The 14,809-nt window shown below is 42.9% G+C and overlaps 1 protein-coding gene across 4 annotated transcripts in view; it reads left to right on the top strand.

The window, feature by feature from the left end:
• ARID5B (AT-rich interaction domain 5B) overlaps positions 1 to 14,809 on the top strand; it is a 113,387-nt gene that overhangs the window by 88,845 nt on the left and 9,733 nt on the right. For all 4 annotated transcript variants that reach the window (XM_082054626.1, XM_082054625.1, XM_082054624.1 and 1 more), the window contains one exon: positions 6,115 to 6,212. In XM_082054626.1, the coding sequence (XP_081910752.1) occupies positions 6,115 to 6,212 (98 nt within the window). The remainder of the gene's footprint in view (positions 1 to 6,114; positions 6,213 to 14,809) is intronic.

The following is a 14,809-nucleotide window of genomic DNA, read 5'->3' as shown; positions in this document are numbered from 1 at the left end:
GTGTGTAGGTGTGCTCATGGGTATGTATGAATGAATAACTACCATAGATGGATCGTTACAGCAATTATGAGCCAACAGTAATTGCCGTGAGTTGTAAAGTGCAACGAAAATGAGGGCTGAGAGATTGAACTTGATCCAGAGCACAAGGGAAGGCCAGGAGGGAGAGCGGCGTGTTCGGAGTGCTCAGGGAGTCGGCTGATTTTCACGGCGGTTCAGATCTGCTCGAAGGGACCGAGTGTAGAAGCAGGGATCTCAAAGTGGTGGCTGGCCTGAGAGAGCTGAGTTTTAGTGCCAGAATGAGGGGGAAAGGGATGGCTTTAGCAGTGCTGGAGAAGATGAACCCCTGTACCTGGGGCAGAGCAGGAATAGGACGGTGCCTTGGTGACCAGGGAGCCAGGTCTACCAATGGGAGCAGAAACGAGCAGAGGGGAAGGATCACTTGTGTGAGAATGTCATCCAGAGTAGCATCAGTCCACCTTTATCTCAAAGCTCCCGTCCTTTTCTCAGTGACAGATGTTCTCTCTTATTTAGGGGCTTTTGTTACCTTTGATGAAAATGTACCAGGGATGCATATTCTTCATAGAGAAGAAACCAGGCAACAGCTTACTGGTCAGCAAACAGCAAGGCCAGCATAGATCACACCCTCTGGCATACCTGGAGCCCAGCTTTGGTTGAGAGTGACCCTGGCTGAAATGATGGGCCTGATCTGTTCGTATGACATGAGCAGTGTCTGTGCTCTCTGCAGAAGAGCTGAAGTTGTGAGGAGCATTGTGATGCAGTATAAGTCATAGGTGGAGCATGAGGTTTCCTGACCTCATTCTCTTCTGTTAACAGTCTTGTCCTCAATACGGACCTCTCTTTGCTTTATATTCCCTGACTGTGAAACTGGTAGCTGTTGCAATACTTTGACCTGTGCACACTCCAATTTTTATTATTTTATGGCCAATTGATACTCCTCGAGTTTGCCAGCCTCCATTTTTTGTATATATTTTATCATGGCAAGCATTGCTGAAGGGCTTTTGTGCTTGATTCTTGTTTCACTTTTCGGCAAGGCAGTGGATGACTGGACTGACATGGACCTCGATGTGAGTTCCAGAATCTTAGGCTGGTCTGCTTAGATGTAGAAATTTTGAGTGAGTGCTGTAATTCAACAACAACCGTAATCTGCCACTCACACATCCAGTACCAATATCTATTGATGATGAGAAGTCATGTGCAGAGCAAAGGCATTCTCGAACCTACCCTGATAAACAGACATTTATCTGTATGGACCCTTCCATCAGACTTGAATGAGTCATTTGTCTGTTATAAGGGCTTCAACATCTTTAACTTGTTGTAAAATTTCACAAGTCTCTGGTTTGTGCATTGAGATATAAAGGGGTCTTTTCACTTCCACGTATTGTAAATAAAATAATATTTAAAGTAGATATTTGGCTTCAGCATATGAGAGCCATTTTATAAACAGGGAACAAAAGATTGGTTAAAATCACATATGGGAACTTAGAGTGGTCAGATGACTAGCTTTTTACTACCAACTGTAGACACCTTCACAGTTAAAGCATTTGCAAACTTTACGTCTTTCTGTTTAGCAGAACAGTGATAGTCAGCTCATTTTCAATATCATCCCCCGCCTTATCCACCTGGTCCCTGTATAGATGTTTCGATGAGGCTTTAAAAACATATCTGAGAAACAAGCAGAGATTATGTACGGTGTTTTCCAGCTTGCACCCAGATTCACAGAACAGTACAGGACCTCTGAGTCCAGCCCTGTCAGTCAATGATCTAAAAGTGAATGAAAACAAGCATTGGATTTGAGATGCAGAGAAATCTGTCTGACTTTGTTATCATGTATATCCATAGAATGGACCTAGTGGGGCCTGACAGACAGTATTACCTGTACATATGTGATATATATATACTGCATACCTAGTAGTGCCAAGTCATGATTTTGTGTGATATGTCATACTTAAGGGCTCTCCAGTTAGAGTACTTGTGAGAGTCATTTCTTATCTGTCCGCTATCTGTTTGATTACTAATTCTTAGTTGTCATCTGTAACTGTAATACCACACTCCCATGTACTTCTTGTTGGACATAATACAGGCTTAATAAAAACAGCAACCTGTACAAATTGGTTTAAGTCCTTAACAGATGAAGCTCTTTCTTTGGAATTGGTGGGATCGTGTTTCTCTTAAACAAAGATACATGAAATGAGTATCTTTGTTACTAATAATAGGCGAGTGCATTGAAAAGCACTCTCTATAGCAGACCTTCACAGTATGAATGATTTAAAATGTCCTCAAGTCTCTGGATGAAATATAAAACAATGTCACCTTCTAGGGGGCTCAGCTGCAGTGGCATTTAACAGCCATTGCCTGGAATTTTCTCAGTCACCCTAAGTCAGGTGAGTAAAAGGTGCAGATGTTTGTAGATGGGAATCTTCCAGGACTTAGCTAAACAGTTGTTCTTGGCAAGTCATGAAGTGGCATTTTTCCTTTTGAGCCAACACAAAAGGAGTGCCTTGACATGTTTGCAGAGGGCTGTGGTGTTGAATGGACCCTACCTGGAGATGTCTTAGAAAGATAAGGAGGGTAAAAAGAAAATTAGGTGGAGCTTAACCTTTGGTGTGTAGCAGCTTAAATTTTGCCAAAGGTCGGTGGGATCCCATTTAGCTGCTGCCTCCTGGAAGCAACAATAAAGTGCTTTGGTTTTTAAAAATTAGTGATAGACACGTAGAGCAGTCCTGCGTCTGGGCAGGCCCAAGGAAACTGATATGTCAGTGGAATGCAAAGCTACCTGGGTTTGTTTCATACAGAGCTAATACCCAGAGCTCTGTTTTGAAGAGTGTTGTGACCATCACATACCATCAGCAGAAAATCTCACATTAGATTTGCAGCAGGAGATAAGCAAGAAGCCTTTTCATGAGGAAGGGAGCTGGGATTGCAGTGCAGGAGTCCTTAAGATTTCTCAAAGCAGAAGACACCATTAAAAGCATGTGTATAAACAGTCCTCTGCTTTAATAGATAAGATAATTGCTTTTATTTGGCTCTTCTTGAGTACCAGTCACTGCCTAGTACTGTGCTTGTAGGAACCAGATCAGATCTGCTCTCAGGTCCCTGGCCAGACCAGTCTCTTGCTTAACTCCAAATTCTGCTGATTGGGAAAGATGTCACGGAGGTTTTCAAAGCTTCTGGCTTCCAGTGGGCCCAGCTCTAGGACTGTGAAGCTCTAGGTTGGAGGGAGCAAATTGTGGGAGAGCTCTGCAAACCAGAAGACTACTTTAAAACTAAAGCCAGGATTGGAATGGGAAGCTGTCAGAGGTGAGATGGGCCTGTGCAAATGCCTTGTAAATGGGTGAGCTTGGAGCATCCTGCACTTACAAAAATGTGGCAGGCACTGGGATGGATGTATATACTGGTAGGAATAGGGAAAAACAAATCAGAGAACCAAAGCAGCAAAGGTTCCTTGTCTTCTCTATGTTTGGTACTACAGCAGGTCAACTTATATCAGGAAACTGAAACTGAATTAATCAAAAGTGTGAAATGAAAGTGTTCAGGCCACTTGTTAAAGCTTTTGAAGGGTCTTAGTTGCCTTATGCCACTATAGCTCCATGCCCTTAAAAAAATCAGTGCTTTGCTCCTTAGTGTTTGTGGGAAATTCCATGCCCAGGCAGCTAAAATAATTTACCATTATCTGTCTTTCTGTTCCTCATGTTGCTGGTCATGAATGTGTTACTAACTGGGAGCACATATGAGCCCTTTCAGACTTAACATCGCTGTGTGAAAGCAGGCAGGACAGGCATTTTTGGTAGGATCAGCAACCGTAAGCAGGGCATTGCCAAGCACTGCCCTTTCCTGGCTCCTTGGGAAGTTCATCATCCCTGAGGTGGCCAGGAGGGACTTGTATGAGACTAGAAAGCTGTCCTTGAGTTGGACGTGGCCAGCTTGAGCGGTGCTGCCCAGCATGATGACTGGGAGGTTTCCACAGAGCAGCATTTTATTCAAATTGTTTAAGGTTGTACTTTATCTGTTACTTTAGTCCTTTGAAGTTTATTAAGCATAAAAACCTAAACTTTCCAGAGCAGGGGGAGACTCAAGCCCAGGCTTTGTTAGAATAACAGTTGTTCCAGGGAATGTCAAATTTAAACTTAGCTCTGTATGTGGGAGGGCACAGCTCTGCTAATTGCCAAGGAGTTCTGGTCCATTGCAGAGGCAGAATTGGTTAAAGCTGGGCAAATGTTTGTGTAAATACTATTTTTCTAAACAGCCTAGAGGAGAGAGACACCAAAACTGCTCCAGTGGTTTCAAAGAAATTGCCTTTTCCCCTTGAAGATGGTCGCATTAACTGATATTCCAGCTTGAGTATCAACTCTTGCCTCTAGCTCATGGTTAATGAGACTTGGGCTCAAAGGTTCCCGGGACGAGAGGCAGGTTCCCACTCCTCCACAGCAGAGTGCAGCCCTTTTTTGAACTTTCAGGTTGCAGAAAGAGCATTTCTTTGTATTCTTGGAAGGTGATGTTCTTTATGGCTTATTGGGATTCCAGTTCCACCTATTATTGTTACTAAAGGGCTTGAAGGAGTGTTGGGTAGCCTGGGGAAGAGACAGCATAAGAACTTAAACAAAACAGACCTTCTCCTTGTAATTAACCTTCTCCTGAGATGAGTGTTTGATCTGTATTTGTATTTAAATACTTACTTTGTGCGGAATTTATCCCTGAATCGCAGCCTCTCTCTTGTGCCTCTTGTGGTCTTTGGGTTGGTTGCAGAAGACAGAAAATAAAATTAGTCAATGCAGTCAGTACATTTTGCTTTAAATAAGTTTTAGGATAAAATACTCCCCCCCTTTTTTTTAAAAGTATCTATAGGTGCAAACTATGTACAGGTACTAATGGTGAGGTGGAGGTGTTGATGTTTTCTAAGGAGCAAGCAAAATACACTTCAAAAAATTATAATATTATCAAATGATAAGTCTCAATCCATTCTTTTGGCTTTGGAGAATAATTTCTGCAAAGGAAGGATTTTCCTTTTCTATTGAGTGAAAAAGAAACACCTCTCACCCCATAATATTTAATGACAGTACCTATCTCCTCTTGTTTAGATTAAAATTACAGGCCTCAGACTGCAAGTTGTAATATTTGTTTTCTTCTGATTGCTGCCTTTAGCTCCTCGGCAAACGCCATTGACTGCTCTGTGGGTAACTCCAAAGAAGCCTCCGGGGCTGAATGTATTAAAATCCACAGCATTCCGTAGAAAATGATAAAATTCTCCCCAAATTGACCCCACAATTTTCCACTGGTTTTCTTTATGAGCTGCAGGCAAAAGAGGGTGATCTGTTGTGCTTGTCCTATTCCTGTTTTTCTTCCTGTTTTAAATATAGCAGAATATATAAAATAATGAAACAATTCAGAAACAATTCTTTTGCCAGGTCTTCCATCTGTTATTCTGTATAATCCTAATTTCTGTACAAAAAAACAGAACCATGGTATGCAACTCAATATGTTACAAAGATGTTTATTTTCATCAGCGTGGTCCAATAAAGTACATAGCTCAAATATTAACATTGGAGCGTGTTAAGATTTCATTACTATTTGATCTGTATATTTTACTGACATAAATGGGTAAAAATAAACAGCTTGTAACATATAGAGTTACGGACTATGCTTTTGTGGATTTGCAGAATTCTGTGGTGGATTTGGGTTTCACAGCGGATTTATTTTCTCTAATTCAGTTAAAATAACTATGTAATCATTATTTGTGCTGAGTATGGTTTTAGCTTCATTTTCATAATTCACCGTGGGATTTGTCTGCATAACTTCTGATGGTTAATGACCCTGTATTGATTGAGATTTTCTTTTGTGAGGCTGTATTGCTTGTGACTTGATAATGAATTAGTCAGATCACTCCATTTTAGAGGGAAACAAAATACATAGTGTTAACTTACCAAAAAAAAAAAGACATCCAGAGCCCTGTGCACTCTATATATTCTGTAGGGGCTTTTATAGTGCTTGTAGTACATGCTGTTCTGAAAGTGTCACACATGCATTTGTTGTTGTGAACTCAAATGCTGTAGAATCTGTAAAGATGCAAGATTAAATTTTCCATTGCCATTTTTACAGATAACAGCCCGTCGACAATGGAAACATATTTATGATGAATTAGGTGGTAACCCTGGAAGCACAAGTGCTGCTACATGTACTCGCAGACATTATGAAAGGTAAGATAACAAATCTGAAATGCTTGTTTAATAATGAAAAAATTAATTTGGAGAGCCTTCAAAACGTTTTATAAAGAATTAGAGAAAGAGAGAGAGAGGGAGGCTTCTTAAAGGTATAGCAAATATTCCCCTAACAGTTTAGTCAGATAATCTGTTGTCATTTAAACCAGAGTGTATGTCTCCAGTGACTAAATAAATAAAGCAAACATCTGATTTTTCTTTGGTACATATCTTAATTTTTACAACAGCTTTACGGTTAAAGAAGCTGAAGAATTGAGCAAAACGTACTCAGGGAAAAATAAGAAACGACAGCTAATTGATGCAAACACTTGTCTTCTGTCGTTTTTTAGGAATACCAATTAAGCAAATTGTGGTTGTGATCAAAATAATGGGGCGGCCCACAATGCAGGGTGCTGTTACTGTTGTGGGTCGTGCAGAGCGTTGCATTCCTCTTCCTCATTGTGCTTCTTCCCTCCTCCCTGCCTGCCAGCCGCTGCCAAACACTCTTTCTCTGCAGCCATTGTTGCTGGTCAGAACTGTTGATTTCTTATTCTTCCCATGTAGATAATAACTTCCAGGGCTTGTGAAGCCAGCACGCATTGAATAAAATACTGGAGCTAGAGTGTTGTTTTGGTTTGGTTTAGAAACAAGTCTCTTTTTTCTTTTTTTTTTTTTTCTCTTTTTTTCCTCTCTTTTTAAAATTTTTTTCCTTAGACAAGCAAATGTTAGTAAAAGCCCTGCAATTTTAGGCTCAGATAAAGAAAGCCCGGTCTCTTGTTCCTGCCCATAAACAAGTGTCTTTGCTGGGGTCAGGCAGGGATTGTACTGCCTGTGCACAAGGTGGCACAGCAGACCCGTGCTCAGGGGCAGGTTTTCGCCTTCTTTCGCCTGGCATGTTGGCCACTCCAAGGGAGAAGCCGCCCTCCTCATGGAGGGGGAGGGTCATCACCCTCATTTACAGGAGGACTTGGGTGCACGAAGAAGTTGCATGCAATGCCACTATAAAAGGTGGAGTTAGAAGCTTTCTGGAGATCGAGCCAAGCGGTAGAGCAAATGGAGTGAGTTGCTGTGTGCATCAGACCAAAGCTTTTCCCTGCCTTTGCGTTGCGGACGAATCTTTTAGACTGTTTTAATTGACTCATCAGATTGTGGGTGTTCGGCTCTTCCCCTCCATTGTCACAGCCCTGGGAGGCTCTGGGCTTCCTCTTGCCCCCCAGCCAGCTGGTGGGTGTCAGACTGGCAGTCTGGGCCTTCCCTCGCCAGATGTGCTTGAGATGTTGTTTATTTGACTGAGGAGACCCAGGCACGCACCAGAGTTGGGTCTCTGGGTTTAGGTCGCGCAGGGAGCAAGTGTGTCTGGCTCCGTGTTGGAATCCTGGAGTCACCCAGAGAGCGTCTCTTGTAGTTGTGGAAAAATGAATGAGGCATTCACAAGTACTCCATGAACCCCTGTCTCTCTCTTCTGTTTTCGTGCTAGTGGTTCATTTTTTTACATGGAAAGCCCTCGAACTGCTCTTCGATGCATAGAGACTCATCTGTGTGACTTACTCAGCAGTTACTCAGAGGTGTGCTACAAAGTGCCACAAAGCCCATTGTGCTCACTAGAAAACCTGAACAGACTCATGGCGTTTTTGAAGACTGAAAAGCCTTTCCAGGCTACCCAAAAGCAGTTTTGCTTGCCTTGAGCCAGTCTGAGGAAAGAGTCTTTTAGTTTATGGTTAGATTGTTCTTAGCACACCAAGGAGCTGAAATCTGAGTTCTTGGATGCCAGTCTGTTATGTAGTTCTGAGTTAGGTCTGATATGAGGCAGCATCTATTTTCCAGGTCTCTGACAGGCTGTCAAAAGATGGAATTTGGAGAAAAAGTCTTGTAGGATTTTTCAGGTTAGCCCTGGTCTGAAAAAATCAAAACACGCAGACAAAAAACTTCAGTGACTGATCCAATCTCTAGATTTCTAGTGTTAGACACTTTATTTTCCACCACAGGAAAGCTATATTAAGCCTCAGACTTGGAAAAAAGTAAATGAAATTGTCATGGTTTGTTTCAGCTGGTAATTCTAACTACAGCACCTGTAAATGTAATGCTCATTTATAGCCAAAGTGCTCAGATGACATTTAATCTGAAACTAGAACTGCAGTGCAGGAATACGTATTCATGATTCAGGACACACATACATTTTCTAACTTGAAGGTGAGCTGTAAAGCTAAACTGGAAATTAAATTAAGCTGGGAGGTAAATGCTGAACAAACCTCATGGCTTTTCCTTTCTGAATCCCACTGGCCTTTCCTTGCTTACTGGAGGCAGAACAGGCAGTTCCCTGACTTCACTGATCCTGCTGCTGTGTTTGATTTGTCCTTGCCATTTATCTCTAAAACTAAGATCTCAAGGGCATCTGTGTTCTGCTAACTAGATTTTGCCCAAGAGGATGGAGAAGCTACTAGCTGTTTGCACCGGCTTTAGCACAGCGAGGGTGCTTAGGTGGCAGCAGCCTTTCAGTGACATCCTTAAGATGCTGAGGAGTGGAATGGCACGTATGTCCCATTCAGGTACTGCATCCCACCCTCCTCACCTCTCCAAGTTCCCCTCTGCAAGGTGGAGTTTTGCACAAAAACTCAAAGGGGAAAGAAAAAGGAGAGGACATCCTTGCCACTCTGTCTAGCACATCCCATGAAGAACTGTTGCTTTTGTCCTAAAGGTGCTTATAACCTCTAAAAAGCCAACATGTTGCTGCAGACCCACAGTAGCAAGGATGGCAAAAGCTGGAAGACAGTCAGATGTAAAGGCCATAGGGGTGCTTTGTAGTTTCCCCCCCGCATCGCCGTGTGTGGAGTAGGGGTTGTGGTGGTGGCTGTAGGTGGGCAGAGCATTTCGGTCAGTGCGGTGTTTGCTTTGTGTCCCTGGTAAGAGGGGAAGAAAGATTTTGTGTGCATTAGCAATGGATTAATTTTTCATGTAGTATGGTTTGTGTTTCCAGTAACTGGTTTCATTTTAAAACGAGGCGAGGTTGCCAGTGTTTCAGTAAGTGGTATTTGTATATTAGTTAGACAACTTTTGTTTCATTAATGAGTATAATAATGAAAGTGCAGGTTGCTGAGTAGAAGCAATGGGTGATTTTATTTAAAGCATAGCAGGCGTCGTATAATGCCAATGAATGCGTTATTGTCACTGTAGGCACGGCTGGTCTGAACCTGCCTCTGATTGGGTTATTCCAAATAGGCCCAAGCACTTCATAAAAATGTCTTTGTCAGCCTAGTTTTCCTTCCAAACCTATTCATCTCTGTCAGTTTTTAATATTAGTACCAGGCTCTTGGCTATAGTCCATTAGTACTGTACTTAATTGCTCATGTTACAGATGATTACCAATATAAAAAGCATTAATGTTTTCCCATCGCGGGGCTGGTGCTTTGTGCACGTCTCAAACCGTACAGAGCTTACGTGTTGTTGTTGTTTTGGTCATTACTTTCTTCATTTGTGCTTCTCTAATGCACTTACCTCGCATGATCACAGAAAGCAAGAGGCGTGTGTGGTTGGCGTTGGCTGATTCAGCCTCAGACTTTCCTGTGAAACTCTTAACAGCCCTTGTCAGTACCCTACATCTCTCTCGCTTATCAAGAAACCCTCAGAAACGGCTATTTTTTCTGCAGAGCACTCTTCTCCGTGCTGCCTTCCCCTCATAATGCAGATGTGGTTTTCACGTGCAGGGTTTGAGGTTTCTTTCGCTTTTACACAAAACACATGATCGGCAGCTTTAATTTTCCGACGTGAACGATAGGCTGTGTTTCTGCAGCGCTGGTGACGTCGTTAGGGATTTTTCATAAATATTACACCCCCATGACCCCTCAAAAAACAAACAAGAAAAAAAACCCCACACCAAACGCTGCTATTTTGCAAGGTGTATAAAGTTCCCAATCAAATGCACTGAATAAAACTAAAAATATGAGCAGGGTCTCCTGGCAGAAAGCTGGATGGTCCCATCAAGGAGTATCTTTCCTGACCTTGTTGGATGCTGAGGGAGCCTGGTTCCCTTGGGATGGACCCAGAGCCTCCCATGGGCTGTGCTCTGCTCTTCAGCAGTGTAGCTTGTACCATGACCCTCACGAGTCACCAGTGCCTTTAAAACCAGACAGTCCGGGTCAAACCCAGCTGGAGGAGGATTTATTAGGCTTCACGCTCTCAAAAGACTGAGGCAACTGAGTGGGAAAGTGTTCTGCAGAGCCACAACCACCTGGGACATGATGAGGAGCAGGGAGGTGAGATGATGGGCTCTTGCTGGTCCAGTGGGGTGCCTGTGCCCCCACTGGAGACACAGACCCATGGAGGGGCTTATTCTGGCTGGTAATGTGGACCCCGGGCACTTGGAGAGGACCCTGCACATCAGTCCTTTCCCAGGGGACTAAACCCCAGGAGATAGAGTTCAAAGCCCGTTCTCCCATTTTTCTGTCTAAATGGCTCACATAAATATTACGTATTATCAGAAACACGAGGTGGGTCAGGATAAGTCCCTTTAACAGCCGTAAAGTCTCTCTACCCTAAGGATATTGTGGAGTAATTCAATATGCAAGAGCGCCCCACGTTCCATGCAAATGCTGTTTGGTTTTGTTAGAGCATTTGGATAACTTTGGGAATGCGTAAGCATTTCTGTTGAGTTTTGTAGGAAATTGCAGCCACAGAGACCAAAAAATAGGAGGCTCGTGTAGCATCTACATGAATATGCTTATGGTTATCTTTTCATACACATGGTAATTAATAGAAGATTTTGATTTATGCTGTTAAGTGTTAAAACATCTTCAGGCAAAAATTAATCAAGTGTTATGTCATGCTGTAAACTACAGCTAGCGCTTTGTTTGACCCAAAAATCTTGCCAAGCAACAGTTTTTTCTTGTTGTACTAACTTGGTTGTTTTATTTTTGTCTTCACCCTGCTTTCCTACCACCTCGCAATTCAGCTAGTCCCAGACTCCCAGAAAACTTCACAAGTTGCAAATTGTCTCAATAGTTTTCCATCAAGCACAAATTTAAGCCTCAAGATAGATGAGGTGTCTCAGTTCTCTCATTCTTTTCCTGTTTTTTTTGGGGTTTTTTTGTGTTTCTTTTTTTTTTCTTTTTGATAAATAACAAGAGGTTTTTACTTATGAATTTCTGCCCTCAGGGCTTTATCATTAAGATTAAATAACTGTACTCTCAAGCATACCACTGAACAAACATCTTTTCAATTATGTGAGTAACAGATGCTTTAACAAAGGAACTATTGAAAATTCAGAAAGCCTCCCCCCTCCCCAAAATTTAAAAAGTATCAGATGACAGAGGAATGTAATTGTTTACCATTAAAACAGATCCTTAGCTGTCCATTCAAAACATGTGAGACCACGCAATTTTTTCAGAATTTCTTCAGGACTGGGTTTACAGCCTTGGAGACTTAGTGGCCAGCACTGCAGTCAGCAGGAGACCTTGGGTGCAAGAACGCGGGACGGTCGGGCCCAGTCTTCCCATGCCTGGAGACAGATACCTCTCTGCTTGCAGGGAGTTGTTTTCCCAGTACGTCCTTCCTTCCACCTGGGAGTTTGTCCCAGTGGAACTGGGGGATCCCATGTCCTCCCCAGTGCTACCGGGTGGGTTGTCACCCTAGCACCAGGACTGGAAAGTAAGATCTTTCCCATAGGATTCCCCAGGTCCACTGGGAGTCTACACCGTGTATTCTACTGCAGGACTTTGCAAACACGGCGGGGGTTACCCCTACTTCATTCAGCTGTGTGCAATGGAGATGTGGCTCAGAGCTCCCAGAGAGGGTTGGTGGGATTTTGGAGTCCCTCCAGGAGACCTGCACACCACAGGCAGTGCCAAGTGGCATCTGCAAGCTGTCCTAAGCGCAGGGACCCAGCATCGCAGGGTCTGTATGGACCTACCAAGCAAAATGCCTGTCTGCCTTTAGATGTAGAAATGCTGACTGTGGCCAAAACAGAGGCTTGCAATGATTATAGTAGAGTGACCTGGGGAGGCTGCTCTGTCGCTGCCACACTTCCTTTGGATCTTTCCCATACAGTAAATCTGCACCAAAGGTGAGAGACTGGGGTTGTTCGCCTTCCCCTGCTGAGCCATTGGATCAAGAGTGGCTGAGCTTCCCTCTCCAGGCTGTGCAACTATATCAACAGCTGTGTTTGTAATGTCACTAATTTCCAGTTTACTTAAAACAAAGTGTCTTTGAATTCTCTTAGAGCAAGGCAGTTCCCACCTTTCAGCAGTGAGCCATTCTCATTACCCACCAGCACTCCCAGTGGGCTGAGAGGAAAGTTGTTGATGGAAGGATGAAAGAGCCATTTCTTTAAGGGAGGAACGTTCCTTGGAAAGAAAATTGAACTCAAACATATTTTGTCTTTGCTGATAAAATACATGCCAGTTTTGTACTTCAGACAAATGCAAATAATCCTGTTGCTATTGTGTTCTGCATAAAAGCGCACAAGGCTTTCCTAACTCCTGGATTGTACAATGTGGTCCAGGGAAATTTGGCTTGAGGAACACACGGCTTGATTTCCTCAACGCATCATATATTCCTATGTTGGAAAACAGGCTGAAACCTTAGGGTTCAGGTTATTCCTCTCCCCTCTTCTCTGCTGGGAGTTGTTTGCTGGTGCCCAGGAGAGCTGCCTCCTGCTCCTGGCCATCCCCACCAGCTCATGGCTCTTGAAGGTGACTTGTCTCCTGTGCTTTCTCTGGCAGCATTGCTCCAAGATTTATCGCTTTTGAAGAGCATCAGGGTGAAAAAGACAAGACTTCTCTTGGGATCAGAGCTTGGGCATTCCTGTTGGTCCCTTAAAACAAGAGAATGTTTTGCCACCGATTTTCTAGAGGACAAGAATCGGGTTTCTCTCACTGGGGTTATTGATAGGGGCCCCATTGCGCTGCGGGGGCTGTTGCTGGAGCCAGCTCTGGCTGCAGGGGGTGCGGGCAGCTCTGCAGCTGCTGGGAGGACCCACTGAACCAGATGTTGTCCTGTGGAACCGGCCAGAGCGGTCATCTCGTCCCCCAGCTCCGGTGCTGCCTTCAGAGGGAGGAGCAGGAGCCACTGGGGCATGATGTGCCCAGGAGGGAAGGGTTTTCCAAATTCCTACCAGTAAAGAGATTTATTGCCTGTCCCTTTTCAGTGTTTTTGAAACTGTAAGAGCTTAATGTTCTCATGATTTACATTAGCATCTAATCCTTGCGTAATCTCACTAATCCCTTGGCCCCAAGATATCCATTGGCAGTGAGTTCCATGGGTTAACCAGTTGCTGTATTCATTTGGTGGGGCAGATTTAAATCTTTTTCTATTTCCATTGCAATCAGCCTCCTTAACCTTCTGGCCAAGCATGGGAATGGGGCAGCATCTCCCAAGGAATGGGCTTCGGTATTTTAAGTCCTTCCTAGATTATTCTTGTGGCTGAGAGGCTCCATTGTGCCCTGTTCTGTGTTGGGCTTGGAGCACTTGAGAAAGCAAGATGATGTCAATGGGAGACGCGATGGTGTATTTTATTCTGCAAGAAAGAAAACAAAAATAAACACTGAAACGAGTGGTATAAAAAAAATATCGTAGGGGTTGTGCTGAAGTGCTTCCTTCACCCTGTGTGTCCTGGGCATATGGTTCCTCCCCGGCCCGAGAGCCCCGTCATATGTGTACACAGTGGGGAGAATTAAAGAGGAAGCTGGCAGCCTTAACATTTAATTTCCTTCCTCTTTCTGGGCCGGTCAGATCCTTTGCATTATTGTAACTGCTTTTTTTATCGTGTCTATAAATAGATGTGCTCTCGTGTCCTGTGAAGCAGAGTCGGGCCAAAAAAGTCATTCATTCTGCATAATCAATACATGAAAATGTAGTGGTTACTGGCTCAGATGAGAATCTTGTATTGTTAGTTCTGTGGCTGGGAAAAAAAAATGTTGACTAATAAAGATTAAGGGCTTTTTTTTCTTTTTACGAAATGCTAATGATGAAGACATGTTTGATATACTGTGAAATACATTCCTCTAATGTGAAGTTTCTGCTTTTTGTTGGGAAAGAGATTCAGTCCCTGGAGGATTTTAGAATTTGTAAATATAAAATTATCTGCTTCAGTGTTTTTTAAAAAAAGGTTGGCAGAAAGCCAGATTACTTACATTACTGTAATAGATTTGCTGACCTCTGACATCTGCTGCAGAGAAGTACATTGAATTTTTCATAATATCAGATGATGCAGATCTAAAAACTCAGTACACTCTGCGCCATTATTTAATTCAGGACTTAGTAAAGCAAAATCTTTTTTTGAGTAGCAGTTTATACGTGATTAAACTTAATATTGCCGATTGTAATAAATCAGGATTAGTATAGTACTGATTTGTTAATCTAACTTGTATTGATTTTAAGTTGTCTTTATTTTAAAAAAAAAGAAAAGAAAAAAAAGACTGGCTTTTCACAGTGACTGAATTTAATAAGAAGCCCTGTGATAGCAAAGACTCCCCTACTGTTTCTGCTCTTGGCTGGAAAATGTTATTTTTGTATTATTCCAGGGGAAAAAAAAAACCCTCATGCTGCTAAAAATCTGCTGCCTGTGGAAAGATTTTTTTTTTTTTAATACACCAGTGCTTACATAT

Source organism: Streptopelia decaocto, assembly GCF_964273445.1.
Source record: "Streptopelia decaocto genome assembly, chromosome: 5".
In the NCBI taxonomy this organism is placed as follows: Eukaryota; Metazoa; Chordata; class Aves; order Columbiformes; family Columbidae; genus Streptopelia; species Streptopelia decaocto.
The sequence above is the reverse complement of the archived record's forward strand: the minus strand, read 5'-3'. Positions and strand labels throughout refer to the sequence as shown.